The sequence below is a fragment of the Aulonocara sp. 'chitande type north' Nkhata Bay genome, linkage group LG15 (assembly GCF_057382095.1).
Source record: "Aulonocara sp. 'chitande type north' Nkhata Bay isolate Kocher_YH1m ecotype deep benthic linkage group LG15, A_spYH_male_GT1.1, whole genome shotgun sequence".
Taxonomy (NCBI): Eukaryota; Metazoa; Chordata; class Actinopteri; order Cichliformes; family Cichlidae; genus Aulonocara; species Aulonocara sp. 'chitande type north' Nkhata Bay.
The window spans coordinates 31,956,809-31,975,229 of NC_141358.1; the positions used below are offsets into that span (position 1 = coordinate 31,956,809).

Genomic DNA, 18,421 nt, shown 5'->3' on the forward strand with positions numbered 1-18,421 from the left:
ATGGATTGGATTTATATAGCGCTTTTCAAGGCACCCAAAGCGCTTTACAATGCCACTATTCATTCACTCTCACATTCACACACTGGTGACTTCCCTAAAGCTAGGGCGTCTTACTGGTCACTGAATCTCTTTTTTTTTTTTTTTTTTCTCTTTTTTTTCCCGATCTAGATCCTATAACTTAGTCTATGTACCGTATTTTTCGTACCTTAAGGCACACATATAAGGCGCACTGTCGATGAACGGGTCTGTTTTCATACATAAGGTGGACCAGATTATAAGGCGCATTATGTGAAACAAAACAGTCAGATAAGTCAAATTTTACTCAACTCATTCTTCTTGCTTCCTCCACTTCCGTACCATTGATTGATTAGTGTTGAATTCTCTCGCAGCTGCTCTATTCCCATGTTGTTGCAGTATATGAATGACTAACCTCGTATTGTGGATGGATTATCTCAGTTGTTCTCCTGGCTGAAGTTTGGTCTGTTTACAGCATCCTGCCATGCTATTGCATTTGTCCTTAACCATCGGGAACCCTTACGTTAACTTTTCTTGAATCGAAAAAAGTTAGCATGCATCCTCCAGCTTCACTTATGTTATGCTAACATAGCTGTGTCGCTAGCGATCACATAGAACATAATTATATATACCAGCTAGTCCAACTTCAGTAACCCAAGAAACGTCACTGCTGTTTAGTTTTCTGTCTTCATTTATGTTGGAAGTGGTAGCAGAGCTGTACATCATAATTTTAAGTTTTCATGGATGCCAGGATGTTAAACTTAATTTAGACAGTTTTTAACTTTTTAACTTTTTTTTTGGCCTGTCCCGTTTGGCTCTTTTGCCATCAGAATTGTTGTCTAAAGGCAAAGAAAGATGCCCAACGGATTTACTTTACCAAACTGACCATCCCAGCCTTGCCGTAATGGTCCATTTGATTCACCTTTTATTGTTTATTTTATTTTCACTTAATGAATACGGGACAGACTTGACTGGGGGAAAGAAGGGGAGAAAGAAAGAGGGAAAGAGAAACAGCTGAGAAGAGGGACGGGGGAGAAGGGCAAAAGACAAAAACTAACAGAACGGGCAGAGAAAAAAAATGCATATATCAATTACCTGGATCACCTGCTGAGAAAGAAAAAAGAAAGCAAGCAGAAGAGAACAAGAGTAATAGAATAAACAACATCACAATGATATATGGGAATATGACAGTAAATACTAAATGTTAAACATTATTGTGCAGCACATAAGATCAACAGAACACAGTGTGCTTTGAGGTAGGAGCCAAAAAGGGTGTAGTTTGTGGGTGTGATCACCCGTGTGTACACCTGTGAGTATGGACGTGCTTGTTTTTTGTTTTTTTAAAAGGTTCCTTCATGTAATAATCTGCTAGAGGGTGTGGGGGGGCCACAGCCCCGTCCTCCAGGGCGTGAAGCAGGTGTGGAGGAGATCAAAACTCCAGACATCCAGAGGCCCCCAGAACACAAGAGACCAAGGAAGACCAACAGAGGGGCAGCTGCGCCACTGTCCCGGAAAGAGCTGAGGAGAGTCCCAGATGAGGGCTCACTCAGCAGCCGCGGAGCAGAAGCCAGGGGGAGTTGCAGTGACGCGCCCGTGAGCTCCGCCGGCAGCCAGCTGCGCCTGAGTGACCGAGCCCCAGGCCGAGAGGCCGGGGGCACCCCACCTCCGAAGTGGCCCGAGCGAGCCCCAGGCTCCAGGCCCCGATAAGCGGCCGCCAAGGAGTGAGCCGGTGTGTACCTGGACGCCCATCCCCGGACACAAAGAACCACCAACGCACCGATGTCTGAGGGGGTCCGCCACTGGCAGGGGAAGTGGTGGTAGGGGGAGATAGGCCTCCAAACCTTGGAGGGCCTGAGATGTCCCCAGAGAGGTGGCGCCTGACACCCAACCTGACATATAGACACAGACATACAGGCACACACAGATACAAACATCCATTCCCACCCTCATGCTCTCATATGCACTTACTCCACACTCAACCAACGTGGAGACAGACATAAAGAGACGTTGTACACACGATCACACTCCCCAAGCGTACTCTACAAACCGGGTCTAGGTGCCCCCGCCCCTGGAGGGGGAACTGCACCCAGACCCAGGTGGTGTTTCCCTTTTCCCTGCGGTGGGGGGAGGCAGACCGCCCCGACTCCGCAGCAGCAGGAAGGCTCCACACTCCAGACCGCAGTCGGACGGCCAACTCCTCCTCCTAGTCCTAGCCCCCCTGCTCCAGCAGGTCGCAGAGAACGGGGGTGAGAGAAGACTCCGAACCTCCCTCCACCCGCTCATTGTAATGTTGATGCATGTGTGTTCTAAGGTGCATTTAAAACCCAGGAGGGCTTGGGGCTACCTGCCAGAGAGCAGCAGGTAAGCGCATGGTCCCTCCTGCTAGCCCTCAATGTCTACGTGTATTTAAAATTGAGAGGTGGGCAACGATGCCAGGGGTGGGGTGTACACCCTGATGGTACTTTGGACTCCGTGTATCGTGCCCACCCCCAAGATCCTATATGTATGTGTAATGAGAGTGTGAGTAATGTGAATGTCTAAGTTGTGGGATAAAATTGAGGCAGAGGCAGCCAGAAGGGGACAGAGGGGGGGGTAGCCTCCTCTGCACCCTGGTGACATACCCCTACTCCAAGGCCCTGCATGTGTGGGTGGTTGTGGTGGAGCGGGAAGAGGGAGGCAGCTGGAGATGGGGAGGGAAGGAAGGGAGGGGCAAGTGACCCCTCCCTGGGGCCAGCTCCCCCGCTGACCCCAGTAGGCACCCCCATACTCCGCGACCCGCCAGGGAAAGGGGGCCCAGGCCCATCCAGACCGGGCCCAGTGCAGCAGCGCCGCCCGGCCCCACAGAGCCCGGGACAGTCCACCCAACCCCACCACAGAGAAAACTGCACCCACCCCACCATCCACTCATCTTCCAGACTACATAAGACAATAAACACCCAGGCTGAGATCTTCCTCCACCTCTCCTGTATCTCCCCCTCCTGCAGAGGGAGCTCCTGAGGAGAGGAAAGCTCCTGCAAGATGTGACAATCTCCCCCACCAGTTGAAGAGCCCCCCAGGTGGCTCGACGCACCGGCGGCACCCTGCTCCAGGGCTGGGCCCCGATGCACCCACCCGCCCACAACCCCGGCAACACACCAACCAGGACCCAAGCCCCCGAGGCCCGGTCCGGGTCCCAGCCCAGAGACGGAGCGCCCCCAGAACCTCACGCCCATCCCGGACCCACCCAGGGGCAGCCAGGCTACCAGGTCAGTAACCCACGTCCGTCAGCACAGACCCTCCCCTAGCCCCGCTGCACGCAGCCGCGAGGAAACAGTCACCGGAGAGCCAACAGAGCCCCTAACCGGACATGACCGCTACCCCGGGTTGAGCCCCCCAAGGAAGATGCCTCCGGGGAACCCCCCGACGCCCTAAGCCTGTCCCTACCCCCACACCAATCACAACAGTGAAGGCGGGACCAAACTATGACCCCCCACCCCCACTAGGTGATGGAGCTGATCAAAGGAGCCCAGAGCAATTGATCTGATGTGGTGGCAGAGGCTGTATCAAGACTAATGTAATCTAATAGATAATTTCTATATTGGTTAGAATTAAGATTATTTTTATTTTTCCAGTTCATGAGGACTGTTTTCTTGGCTATGCATAGGGCAGTGAAAACCATATGGGCGATATTCTTTTCTGAAGTGACATTATCTAAGCTGCCCAACAAACACACTAAGGGGGAAGTTGGAATGTTACATTTCAGACACTTCGATAAGTCTTCACATATCTCGCGCCAAAACTTCTGAACTGGTGGACAGAACCAAAGAGCGTGGATATAATTGTCCGGTGAATTGGTTAGGCAGTTTGAGCAGTTGTTGGTAGACGTAAAGCCCATCTTGAACATCCGATGACCTGTATAGTGCACTCTATGTAATATTTTGTATTGAATTAATTGAAGACTGGGATTTCTAATTAGATGAAAGGTTTTTAATCTGAATCTCTATTAGTGAGCTACGTACCACAGGCCTTTAGGATTTCCACGATGCTGCTCATGTTGTTTGAAATTCCTACCAACACCACCATATATTTTTCACAAATGTTCTATATGCAAAAAGTGCAATGTATTTGTGTTAGCCAATCGTAATATTGGAGAGAAATCAAGTCAAGAAACCGTTCCTAGAACACCAGCTGTGCTGCGGCACAGCAAGTTTGACAGCTGAGAATACAAAAACTAAAGGGTGCATTTATAACCAATGAACAGTGTGATCGTTATGCTTACAAACCAAGAGGTGTCTGCCTGGCTGATTTAACCATAGCCTGGAGTCTGATTCTCTTTATAGGTCTTCCCCTAATGCAGAGCTTAGTGTAGTTGAGGTCGGTGTAACTGTATTCATCAACAATGAGTCTATCTGTAATATATTTTCTCTGTGCTGGAATCCATGGCCTCTCTAAATATTTATCATAGTGATCCCACAACTCTGGCAGCAGTACTGCTTAGCAATGAGAGGTGCAGGATGTTTCTGGGGTTCGAGGATCAGCTGTGGCCAGTTCTGGGAAAGTTAGTGGAAATATAACTCCTGCAGTCCTTGCACCACAGGCTCTGGGCTGCAGCCCCCCAGATTAGCCGGTCTGTTTGTTTACATGTGAAAGGGAGCTCTTGAGTCACAGCACAGAGCTGTGAGGAGAGAGACAACCCCCAGCTACTGGAATGCCTTACATACTCTTTATGGCCTTCTGGTTTGATTTAGTTGTATCTAACACGCATATATTTGCAGAGATATGTGTGTGTGATCACTATTTGTTTCGGCTAGTATGGGTTTACATCATTGTATATTGGGTTTGGGTAGAAACGGTAATACGTACTAGACTCAGAATTGCTACACTAATCAGCTTAGCTATATATGACCATTAAATACACCACCATTAGGTATAAACTGAGCTAGACTGGTTTGCCTGACAGGGATAAAACACTGCTTTCCAGACAGAGCGGTTCTGCCATCTGCAGATCTGTTGAAACTGTGTTTTAAAGACAAATGAGATGTACTTTCAGTTTTCATTACAAAAATTATGTTAACTAAAAGAAAGTGGTTAAAAATCTTAGCCTATCTGTGAAACGCGGTGGTGGTAATGTCATGGTTTGGACCTGTTTGGCTACATCTGGGTCTGACAGCTTGTCATCACTGATGGAGTGAATGTTTTCTAAAGGAAAAAGTCAGGGCCTCTAATCATCAAATAAATCAAAAAGGATAGTGAATTGTGCAATAAGACATGACACAATGCAAAATATTATTAAATATTAAAATATTACCAAAGAGTGTAAAATGATAAAGCCAAGTCAAAACTTTGGCCTTAATCCAACAGAAATGCTGTGGAATTAGAGGGAACCCATCAACATTTTAGAACCTTAGAGTTTTTTGAATGTGAAATGGTATAAAGTCCCTCCAAGTCTATTATTGTTTTATTTGATTATTCAGTTGTTTTTACATATACTATTTTGAGGGCTTGTGTGAAAAGGATAAAAGAGATATAGAAAATTCCAGCAACTGTAAACTGTATGTATCTGTGTAGTATTCCTGTGAACTGACCTCTAGTCTTCTCCATTTTATACTACTTGTTACTCTAATGCCCTTTTCCCATCTTCTGTGTGTCAGTAGGTCTGTGTCATTTCATTTTAAACTCCTGCATTCTGAGTTCCCCACTCCAGTTTGGAGGGCTTTAACCTCTTAACATCAATCACCAGTGAAACCCTTTTTTGTGTGTGTGGGAAATAGGTCAGAATTCATACATGCTACCGTCATCATTGTGAATGTTAAAAGAAGATAAAAACCAGTTTAACTGACTTTCACTAAGCCTACGCAAGAATTCTGTTTCACTGAGAGTAACCAGGCTGTTATTTTTCACCCTGCAGGTAGTTTATTTCGGTGACAGCATGAGATCAGACATGTTCCCTGCCAGCAGCTTTGGGAAGTGGGAGACGGTGATGATAGTGGAAGAAATGGAGGGGGAGGGCGTCCCAAAGAGTGAAGCGGCATTGTCCAATGAGGCGCAAGTGGAGCCTCTAGAGAAGAAGGGAAAGTTTGAGGTAAGTTATATAGCAGTCATTCCCTACCCCCAGCTCTAGCCTTCTGACACCTTGTGGACTTTGTGTTTGTATATGCAGGCTCAAATCTTCTGTCAATTGAACTTGTGTCTGACTCTTTCTGGTTTCTTTAAGTATAGTTCTTACCCCTCAGCTGTAAAAGGCTGACGGGGTATTGTCATCAGCCTACCAGGCAGGTGGGCAGGCAACGTGGAAACTCAAGATTTAAATGCAGTAACTCAGGAATAAAGCAACATAGTTGTTTCAAATTGATACCATAGGTCTATGTACTAAAAATCTTGGATGACTTTGAATCTAACAAAGCACAATACTCAAAAGGAGGCGTTATAGTTTGAAATAGGTTCCAAAGCAGCTTGCAGATGTGCAACAAGTAAATAGTTTGTGCTACATACGACTTTCCAAATGGAACTAAAGAATATGACTTCAGCTGATGGATCTGCAGAAGCAGTCTGGCACTGAGATCAGCTGCTCTAAAACTGCTGTAGGATAGAAAAATGTAAGTGACTTTATTTTAATTTTGCTTTAATAGTCCAAAAAGTTGAGAATACTGCCCAACTGTGTTTGACCTTAAAACATCCATTCATGAACTTGTGAGGCAGGCTTGCTGAGACACAGTCATGAAATAAAAGGTTTTTAAAGGCAAATTATGGATCATATCAGGTGTTTAACTTCTGTCGTGTAGAAAGGAAATTGTAAAGAAATGAATAAATACATATCAGCCCTCTTGGTCACAGTTCAATGAGGATATTAAGCAGCAGGATGTTAACATCCCCTCAGACAAAAAAATAAGGCGTCAGCACATCTTCTGGCAAGAAACACCAGGATAAGAACATTTCCTCATTTTCGTTTCAAAGGGCACTCTGCACTGTACTTTACTGCAGTAAAGGAAGGAAGAGCAAAATTAGATGCGATGGAATAAAGCGGTCACATTTACCCGAAACACCCTGATCTAACTTACTGCTCATGTATTAAAACCAAGAACTTATTTTTTCCAACATACAGAAAAAGCCCACAGATGTACAGTGCACACTTTAAAGAAATTAGTAAAATAGACTGTATAGGGAGACTTACTATGGAGTCTTTGACCTCTGAATAATTCAGTTTTAAAATATATTTTGTCCTGTTATTACTAATAAGAAACCAAACTAGTTAGTAGGAACACTGCAGTGTTAATCATATATGAGGCATCAGGGCACAAATTCACTGTTGGGCCCTAACTAACTACAGAGTGCCTTGTTACCTCCCTTTAACTACAATCCAAATTCTGTAAGGGTTAGGATAGAGCTGGTAACATTAGCATACATTCTGATATACTATTAAGACTGACTTTCACTCAGTTATATATTACATAATGTAATATATTCATAATATTCTAATTGTTATGCTCAGTTACTACAGTAGGTACCTCTAAGCTAGCTAGCTAGTCATGTCAAGGAATCCAGCTTTTTTGGAACTTTCTTGGGATGAAACCATTCTTTGCCCTACTTATCTTTTATCTTTATCTTTCTTGTATCATTATATCCATTATAGTTTTTGGTTGACCATTTTATAGCCCTGAGTTTGGTATTCTAGCCATTAGGAGGTTTTCAGCTAAGCTAGAACAAATGCTAGTGCTGAGTAACTAGAGCAGTTAGCAATAGTTAAATGTAGAGACCATTTTGTACTAGGCTGTTAGTTAATTTATCATGTTACGTTGGCAACTTTAACATGAAGGAGACTGTAACAGAGCTCATGTAATCGTTTCCATTGAATAAATGAATTAAACAAGAACTTAAGTGTCAGAGATATTGGTAGTGCTGATAAAACAAGTGTTACTGACACAGATAGAACATCATTTGTGATAAGAAACTTCCTTTTCCTGTGGTTTGCAGTCTTTATTTTGAGCATTATCAAAGATCAAAACTAAGTAGTGTGAAGCCTGCTTGGTATTTTTCATCTTGTTTCACGGTCAACCATCATTAGTCTTTAGTGCATTTCATGTTTTCCCCATCTTCATAAATCTTTTGCGCAGTTTGCCTTTTTTTGTTTTAAAATATTATTATTATTATTTATTTTTTTTGTACTTTTATTTAACTTTTTCCCCCCAACAAATACAAGGCTGGTTCACATCCAAAATAATAACACTACACAGCACTAGAATATTACAACATTATGTCGATAATTGTTGTCCATTAGGATCCAGTTTACCGGTTACTCCCAGTGCTTCCAGTGGTTTCTTCCATTTGTCCACAAAAATCCGGGAGCTCCCATCAATATAGTGTCCCAGCCTGATCAGAGTCATAACTTCAATGATGAGCGACTTCCATAGAGAAATGGAGGGAGGCTCCAATATACCAATATATACATTAATATTATAAATAAAATATTCTTTTTAAAGTAATTGGAACACGTCTTAACATCATAAGCAGCTTGGGCTTTTTCCTTTTTTCTATTTTATCACCTGGTAAATCTCTGTTATGCAACATTTCCTGATATCTTTAAGGCTCATAAGATCAGTGTGTTATCAAACTTATTTTAAACACCACATCCTAATGTTGCTGCTCATTAGCAGAATCTGCTTGCAAAATGTACAAGTGATAATGACTAACACAGCAATACATTTCTCAGTAATAGTGATTCATTTCAGTACTAAAGAAAAGAAACCTCATCATAGCTGGCTGGATTGAAACCAGTTTAGAGATTCATCATCCTCTGTGTGCTCAGGGTGGTAATTCCTACATGTAAACAAGTCTGTACCTGTCTGAAAATGAACACAGTGTTGCATAGTTTGGCTTTTCTATCAACTGTCTCAACAGGAGCAGGGCATGAAGTCACCCTCTGCTGTGTCCAACCAGTGGGGTTCTTACTTTGTTGATGTGCATAAAAGTGGAGGAGGGGATGAGGAGAGCCAGAAGCTGACCTGGTGCTGCCACTGCATTCACAAATACAGCACCATGGCCATCCCTAGTGTTGAGCACATAGCAGGTATGTGAAAGGAGACAAACGATGGAAATACATTTGAAAGTGATGTGAAATACAGAGCAAATTAATATAAACACAGGGTTAGGGAACAGGGAACAGCCCTTTATTTAGAGCTCATGTATTTGTTACCCTCTACAATAACCCGAAAGGCTGACAGGAACAAGTACAGTGGGGCAAAAAAGTATTTAGTCAGCCACCGATTGTGCAAGTTCCCCCACCTAAAATGATGACAGAGGTCAGTAATTTGCACCAGAGGTACACTTCAACTGTGAGAGACAGAATGTGAAAAAAAAATCCATGAATTCACATGGTAGGATTTGTAAAGAATTTATTCGTAAATCAGGGTGGAAAATAAGTATTTGGTCAATAACAAAAATACAACTCAATACTTTGTAACATAACCTTTGTTGGCAATAACAGAGGTTATTGCCAACAACCTATAACGTTTACTATAGGTCTTTACCAGGTTTGCACACACAGTAGCTGGTATTTTGGCCCATTCCTCCATGCAGATCTTCTCGAGAGCAGTGATGTTTTGGGGCTGTCGCCGAGCAACACGGACTTTCAACTCCCGCCACAGATTTTCTATGGGGTTGAGGTCTGGAGACTGGCTAGGCCACTCCAGGACTTTCAAATGCTTCTTACGGAGCCACTCCTTTGTTGCCCGGGCGGTGTGTTTTGGATCATTGTCATGTTGGAAGACCCAGCCTCGTTTCATCTTCAAAGTTCTCACTGATGGAAGGAGGTTTTGGCTCAAAATCTCACGATACATGGCCCCATTCATTCTGTCCTTAACACGGATCAGTCGTCCTGTCCCCTTGGCAGAAAAACAGCCCCATAGCATGATGTTTCCACCCCCATGCTTCACAGTAGGTATGGTGTTCTTGGGATGCAACTCAGTATTCTTCTTCCTCCAAACACGACGAGTTGAGTTTATACCAAAAAGTTCTACTTTGGTTTCATCTGACCACATGACATTCTCCCAATCCTCTGCTGGATCATCCATGTGCTCTCTGGCAAACTTCAGACGGGCCTGGACATGCACTGGCTTCAGCAGCGGAACACGTCTGGCACTGCGGGATTTGATTCCCTGCCGTTGTAGTGTGTTACTGATGGTGACCTTTGTTACTTTGGTCCCAGCTCTCTGCAGGTCATTCACCAGGTCCCCCCGTGTGGTTCTGGGATCTTTGCTCACCGTTCTCATGATCATTTTGACCCCACGGGATGAGATCTTGCGTGGAGCCCCAGATCGAGGGAGATTATCAGTGGTCTTGTATGTCTTCCATTTTCTGATGATTGCTCCCACAGTTGATTTTTTCACACCAAGCTGCTTGCCTATTGTAGATTCACTCTTCCGAGTCTGGTGTAGGTCTACAATACTTTTCCTGGTGTCCTTCGAAAGCTCTTTGGTCTTGGCCATGGCGGAGTTTGGAGTCTGACTGTTTGAGGCTGTGGACAGGTGTCTTTTATACAGATGATGAGTTCAAACAGGTGCCATTCATACAGGTAACGAGTGGGGGACAGAAAAGCTTCTTACAGAAGACGTTACAGGTCTGTGAGAGCCAGAGATTTTCCTTGTTTGAGGTGACCAAATACTTATTTTCCACCCTGATTTACGAATAAATTCTTTACAAATCCTACCATGTGGATTCATGGATTTTTTTTTCACATTCTGTCTCTCACAGTTGAAGTGTACCTCTGGTGCAAATTACTGACCTCTGTCATCATTTTAGGTGGGGGAACTTGCACAATCGGTGGCTGACTAAATTATTTTTTGCCCCACTGTATTTTTCTATGACAATGGGTTCCTTTTACACTCCTGTGCAAAAGTGAGCTACCTTTCTTTTCTTTACACAGTGGGGGAAATGATCATTTGACCCACTGCTGAATTTGTAAGTTTGGTTACTTACAAAGACAGTTTCTGATTTGTATAGTAGAGAAATAGAATATCAACCAAAAATACTAAATAAATATACATAAATATTATAAATTCATTTTCATCTCACAGAGTGAAATAAGTGTTTGATTCCCCGAGCAAAACATGTCTAAAGAGAAACCCTTGTTGGCATGCAAAGCAGTAAGACATGTTTTGTAAGTGGTCACCAGGTTTGACCTAACACGAGGTTTGTTGTATTGGATCATTGTTATCGTGTTCTGGCTGAGGGGAGGAGCTTCTTGTCCAAGATTTTAAGGTACTTGGTCCCGTCGATTGGCCAAAGTATAATGCTTCCAATTCCATGCTTGAAAGTGGGGATGGTGTTCTTTGGGTCATACTCAACTGTTCTTTTATTCTAAACGCAATGGATCGAGTTAGTACCAGAGAGCTTGATTTTAGTTTCTTCTGACCTCAGCACTGTCTCCCAAGCCTTTTCGGAATCATTTAGCTGTTCACTGGCAAACTTAAGATGTGCCTGTACACACGCCATCTTTAGCAGAGGGACCTTGCAGGTGCTGCATGATTTCAGTTCATTATAATGTAGAGTGGTGTTCTTGGGGACTGCGGTCCCAACTTCATTTATATTATTAAAGAGCCCCTCCATCTTTCTCATGTTACTCCTTGCACAGATTTTTACACCGAGGGTGATTGATTGCCATGTTCTATTTCTTTCATTTCCAAATAGTTTTACCTGATCAATTTTAGAGGGATGTTTTTGTTTGTTTGTTAAGCCACTTAACATTGACCCATGAATCACTCAAACATAAAAATGCCACTTCTTTAGTTGAATCCTAGCCTTGAAGTTGATTAAGCTACCAGTCACTGAAGCCTTATCAAAAAAGGTCTTGGTAAACACTGGGTTTTAATTATTTATAAAAAAAAAAAAAACAGGTACAGGTAACTCTGTTCTAGTTTATATACACATATGGTAAACAAACTGAGAATCAAACTTATTGTGTTAAAATTGTAAAAAAAAAACTACATCCTTTAGGTATACAAAAAAGTCCTCGTATCAGACATCTCCATTATTCTACTTCATCAGAGAAACATTCACATGAACCCAAACAAGGACAGAAGCAGACACAGATGTGCAGCCAAAGTTAAAATAACTCTTACCAAGCAGCAGTGTGCTGCAGAGCAGATCCTGGGAAAATGTGATCTGCGGTTCCCTCATCAAAGTGCAGGTGTCCACAAAGGTTGCCAAGAAATGTCTTTTTTGATGTGTTGCATTGATGTTATCCTGGCGTGTGTGTGTGTGTGTGTGTGTGTGTGTGTGTGTGTGTGTGTGTGTGTGTGTGTGTGTGTGTGTGTGTGACCTTCCTGTGTAATCTACTTGGAACAGTTTGTATTGTGACTGCACAAAAACCACAACACTGTTTGACTAAATATCATGTCAGGCCTGGGTTATGGTCTCTGTGAACTAGTTCTTAAGAAATGTTTGTCCACCACATGGGAAATCCAGTGTTTATTCTCATTGTCAATGGTGAAAAGTAGGCTCTTATGCAGTTGGGGACGTGGTTATGATGGCACGCATTTTCAGACTTGTTCTACAGGCAGACACGACAAAATGTCACATGTGCATGAGTAACAAAGGGAAGAAAAGGAAGGCTAATAATAATAATAATAATAATGGATTGGATTTATATAGCGCTTTTCAAGGCACCCAAAGCGCTTTACAATACCACTATTCATTCACTCTCGCATTCACACACTGGTGGAGGCAAGCTACGGTTGTAGCCACAGCTGCCCTGGGGCAGACTGACAGAAGTGAGGCTGCCATATCGCGCCATCGGCCCCTCTGGCCAACACCAACACTTCTAGAATTAGAAGTGCAGTTCTAACTTTGGGCTCCTCTCCCACCTTCCTGCACCATTGGCCACTGTGAATGTCAAATCATCCCATTGTTAAAGCTAACGGGTGATGGGGATGTTTAAATCTTTACCATGGACTATATATAGAAGAAGGGATGGGCCTACATGATGAAAGGGGAAGCAAATGTGGACGTGCCTAACATCTGCATTATTTATAATGGCCAGCAGGTGGCGACTCTTCTGGTTGGATAAAATAAATCTAGGATTTTATGGGAAGATTACCCTTCAGCTCCCTTGCTCTATGACCTCAATAAACCCTTTCCTAATGTGTCTTTGGGTTCAGTGGCTATTTTAAATTCTTACTGAATATGTTTGAAATGTATTTTGCAAATTATGAAACCCACTGTAGTCAAAGAGGATTATAAAGCAGGTATGGTTCAGGGCTGGTCTATAGGAGACATTATGGTGTCTTCACGAGTTAGTATCCTAACCCTAAGCCTCAGCAATATGCTCCTTGATCTTGGAGAGCAAAAAATTATTCCAAGCCTTAAAAGCTATTTTTTGTCTGTCTCTAAAAGTAACAGAGTTAGGGTTAGACAAAACCTGAGCCCAGTGTTAAGATACTGCCAGTTCATGTATGTACAGGTATGTTTGTGAAAATTCTCAATCATCTAGGTCATTGTAGTCTAAGGAGCTTGGAAAGAAAAGTATCTGGACTTCTTTACATTTCTTGAAGATATTTCATCCGAGAAGCTTCTTCAGTTCTAAGAACAACTGGTGCTGTGTCCCAGATTTTAGGCGCTATAATCCCTATGGGAGTGTACCTAAGGCTATGTCCACACTAGCCTGGATAAATTTGAAAACGGCTTTTTCGTCTGAAAACGCTCCGCGTCCACATTATTGTTTTCAGTCGTTTTCACAGAGTTGTGCGTCTGCATTGAAACGGCCGAAAACGCTTACGTTCCAGTACTGCGCATGCATGAAACGTGGTCAGATGACTGCATCACATGACTAAAATGTGTCATTGTTTTCGAAAAGGCTCCGGGTTCACTGTCCACGCTGCGACGCGAAAACGGCGTTTTCTAATGTATCCGCTTTGGAGAGCGTTTTCAAAACGCTGCGTTTTCCTTGAACGAAAACGCTGTCTCAGTGTGGACGGAATGCCAAAACGGAGAGAAAAAAATGCGTTTTCAAATGAAAACGTATTAGTGTGGACATGGCCTAAGAGGGTCATGGACCCCCTACTGATCCTCTACCTAATCACAAGAGCCAAGGAGTGAAAACGGGTGTGGGTCACAATCAGCCAAGGTTTCGGGTGAACCCATTGTGAAACCAACCAATTGTGATCACTTGCAGCTGACTTTCCTATTTGATTTTTCCTTTTTCTAGATCTGCCTCTGGATTACAAGTTTCCCAGGTTTTCCCCTGATAAGCCCTGCACCACCGGCTATTACCCTAGACCCCCGGATTCTTTGCTGAAAAGGTGTGAGAGTATGTCATAAAAGAAAAGAAACGGAAAAATAAAATCCTCCCTTACCCCTTCTCAGGAGAGGAATGTTCCTCCATTTATGCCCGTAGTTCCCCACCTGACCCCACCATCATCTATGGAGCACAGAAAACGTCCACTTTTCATCCTTTCAGTGAAACCATGTGAATGTAAGCCACAGTATCTCTCTGTAATAATGCATACATTTGAACATTGTTTTGTGGTTTAGTGTACGTGGAAATACGACAAACTAAGTGTGTGAGCGTGTGTGTATCTACATTCAGTAATGATACGGTGTTCTTATTGTTTTATGTGTGTGAGGCCTTCTCTTATTTTCCTTGGTAAATTGTTTCAAAATCTGAAGAAAAATCAAATGTTTTGCCCTCTTTTTCCTGAAGTTATTACCTCAAAAATGTGATTGACTGTAAGCAAAACAGGAGTACCTATCCCTAAAGATCTGTTGGAAATATTGTGTGAGTATTTCTGTAAAACAGTATTATTGTGTAGTCCTCTCTTCTGGATATGGTTTCACTGTATGCATTTTAGTAACCTTAACACGAGATTTAAGGTCTGTTGTTCCTACTGTGTCAGTTTAGTGGAAGATGTTACTCTTCAGGTCATTGTTGCTAAAGAACTAGCACAATACTGTCCTTTGTGATGGTTGTTTCAACAACAAAAAAACAAAAAAGAAAAAATCACAACTTGGGGAAACAATAATAATATGACTGATGATGACTATGCTAGATGTTCTTTGTATTACTTTTGTTGCAACAGTGAAATGTGCTCTTTGAGTGTAAAAACGTGGACTTCTACTTGTGCTTCATTTGTATTCAGATTGAGGTATGCTTTAACCGACTTCTGAATGGTTATTTTGTCGGTGTGCATAGACAGGTTGTGCCATAATATTTAAGGAACACTCGGTTTGGGAAGACTCCGCAAAGTCACAGAAGATTGGCATCAGGTTTATCTTTGTGCATCCAGGAAGTGTTTAGCATAACTTAGTACCAAGTATCCCTGGTGCACAGTGAAGACCTTTAGTTGTTTGCAGGGATCGCAGTAAGCAAGACCTAATTTTGCCAGGGCTAAACTCTGTTTAATAGAATTTATGCTGGGTTCAGATCACTGATACATGAAAATAGCCAGACCAGAATGATCTTGAGTGTCTCACAATACTCCAGCAGAAGTACTTCTCACCTCTTCTGTAATGCTGACCCATAGCCCAAAGCACTCTTCCAAATGTAACAATGCGAAAAACAAGATAAAACATAGACAACCCATGCTTTTCTTTGGATATGATCTGTGTACTTTCTTTTTTCTTTTGTTAGCCTTCGATTCATGCCAGTTATTTGTTTCTGTTCTGGTGCATGTTAAAGGGTCTCCATTGAAGGGGATAAAAGCCAAATGTGAATCGGCTACAGTTTGTGAACACTTAGATTGCACGTGGTACCTTTGCACATGACTTTTCTATCTATCGTGCCAAATCGAGAATTCTTCCATGTCTTCTATCAGATGATTTAGCATCATCTCTTCAGTACAGTTCACTCTGTTTGGATTAATCATTTGCACAATTAGGGTAGCTATCATTGCTATAGGGAAGGCAGCAGAATGGCATGGAATTCATGAGGTAGGCCTACTATGTGAATTTCAATTCCTTAGGTTTTGTGCCAAAAAGTAGATGCTAGTTTGTGCTAACCTGGACCCCGACCTGTCTCTATGCTAACCTCACAAAGATGATACTGGTCTAAATCTTCTTATCTGGCTTTGATAAAGTCAAACAATAGGATTTCCCAAATGGCAAAGTGTTCCTTTACAGTGGCCATCATCTCACAAGTGAAGATGGTATATTTTGATAATGAACAGCATCCAGCTGGCAGCATGTAAGTGAGATTGGTCATCCAAAGTGAATTATTACTTGTGCTGTGTGTGCAAGTGTTTTATGCATACAGCTGTAGTGATTGTACTCTTTGTTTCTCATAGACCTGGAAGATTTGACATGCGCATTTGCCTTATGTTGGATTCATTTGTGCTCTTAAGTTCTTAAAACCACAGGGAAAGTTCACTTAAGTGTTCAAGTGTTGGAAGTATTGTCAAAGAAATAAAATGTTCTTTGATTTTCTTACAAGTTGTTTGAGATTTCTTTGCAAACTGACGACTTTTGCTGCACAGATTCCATTAAAATTCAAAAAAACACATTAGCACAAACATGATAAGAGCAGCTGAGTGACTCCAACTCCCATCTGTGTGGAACATCAGACAGCAGTTGGCTACTACTGCCTAAAGTCATATTCATAGAGTCTAGGCTGTAATCTTAATTTTTAATGCTGTAAAGTTGGGCGTTAACTAAAACCTTGACTTTAAATTTACAGAATGTGTTTTTTTGATCATTCCTTTCAAATGTATAACTCTGTCTGTAGCTATTAAACGTGGCTGGTTAGTCTTTATTACTAAACGCCTCGTGTCTCATATTTGATACATGACTTTTGAGTCTCCTACATCATCAGTGTGATTTTTTTCCCCCAGATATTGCAAATATTTTACAAATTTAAACTCACATATTTAGTCTTTTTTTTGTCAGGAGATTCAACAGCCAATCAATTTGGGGGAAAAAAAAGAATGTTCTGATTAAACTTACTATTTGAATATATATCCACGTTTTTCTTGCAGTTTACAGCAGCTCTGGTTTGGGGCTTTTCGTTCAGCCACAGTTCATTAGGTCCTCTTAAAGCTTCTCTTCCTGCGGCCCCTCCTCATTCGCCAGCATGACGCTGGCTCCGCACTCACACATACCTCCCTCCTCTCTCTGTGTTTCCTCTTGAAAAAAAAGGGATTATTAAATTCTGCCTTTCAGCCGTATCAATCATCTTTTTGAAACCTGCTGCTGTGAGATGACAGCTGGAAGAAGTGACATACGGATTGTGAGCGCCGCTTCTGACAGGTAACGACTCTCCCCCCCACACACATTTGAGAGGTCCTTAAATCTTTTTGGTGGGCTACGCACGAACAAGGCGACTTTGTGCGTGGCTCTGGATTATCAGTACCACCGAAAACGAATATTTCCGCGAGTGTCGGTGCTATTGTGTTGATGGGGGGTGTTTCCTGAAAGCACAGCTGCTTGTGTCGGCTGGTTTTGGGGTTTAATGAAACGCAGAAACTCTTTGAGCGAGAAGTTAGCTTAAAAATTTTAACGTTACTTTTACCGTACCTTATTACCTTACAAACATGAACCAGAGGAGGCAGCTCAGCTTCATACCTGAGCGTGACCGTGGAAAAATACGGAATAAAAGTTATGACTGTTTTCTAATAATTTATTAAACAGCACGTCATTCTTGGCGTACTTCACACTGGAATTAGCTAGTGTTGATAACGAGCTAACGTCCAGGACTTTGTCTTATTACGGCTGTAAAGATGTGCTAAGGTAACATAAAAACAAACCCGAAAAAAAACCAACTTAATAAATATGAGAAAATGCCAAAGGTATCAGCCGGTGGAAAATTACTGAGCGGAGTAAAATGCTGCCAAAATACAAATGTGAGCAATTACATGAGAAGTACAAGCCCAACACTCAGGCCATGCCTAGTTTTCCTGTAAATTGGGGAAATTGTTAATAACACTGGAAAATATCTGTTAAGATGAAAGGTCTGGTATAATTTAAAAAACCTTCTTACTTTTCTTAAAATAGATCACTGTTACCAGGCTAGGTTTTTAATATGATCAGTGCAAATTCAGCTGTATAACTTAGTTATATAACTTAACCTTTAAATAAGTCAATAAAAAATCTAAAATTATATTTATATTTTCGGTTGGAGACACCACAGGTGGCACTTCCTTTTGGCTTTACTCAGCCCTGGTGCTCTTCTGTTAGATGAACCTAGCCAATTCAGATGGCTTTAAAGCAGTGAAGCCTTCAGTTCAGAGCTCAGATTCGTTTCATATATTCAGGTATTATCACCTGATTTATCCATTGTTTTCTTAATGGAGAAATGTTTTTCTTAATTAAGTAAATCTACAGTAGTGATGTGTCGGTCGCCAACGAAATGGCTCTTTCGAGCCTGTGTTGTGCCAAAAAGTGATTGTCTGCCAAAAACTGAGTCCCAGTGTTTCTGTGTATTTTTTATGTGTAATATCTTTAGGTA

At 42.3% G+C, this 18,421-nt stretch overlaps 2 protein-coding genes across 2 annotated transcripts in view; both read left to right on the forward strand.

Moving 5' to 3' along the window:
* nt5dc1 (5'-nucleotidase domain containing 1) overlaps positions 1 to 16,631 on the forward strand; it is a 76,515-nt gene extending 59,884 nt beyond the window's left edge. The window contains exons 10-12 of the mRNA XM_086262907.1: positions 5,903 to 6,076; positions 8,890 to 9,058; positions 14,192 to 16,631. Of these exons, the coding sequence (XP_086119033.1) occupies positions 5,903 to 6,076; positions 8,890 to 9,058; positions 14,192 to 14,304 (456 nt within the window). The 3' untranslated portion in view covers positions 14,305 to 16,631. The remainder of the gene's footprint in view (positions 1 to 5,902; positions 6,077 to 8,889; positions 9,059 to 14,191) is intronic.
* A 423-nt stretch (positions 16,632 to 17,054) lies between these two features.
* dse (dermatan sulfate epimerase) overlaps positions 17,055 to 18,421 on the forward strand; it is a 32,171-nt gene continuing 30,804 nt past the window's right edge. The window contains exon 1 of the mRNA XM_086262908.1: positions 17,055 to 17,223. The gene's annotated coding sequence lies outside the window, so the exon portion shown is untranslated. The remainder of the gene's footprint in view (positions 17,224 to 18,421) is intronic.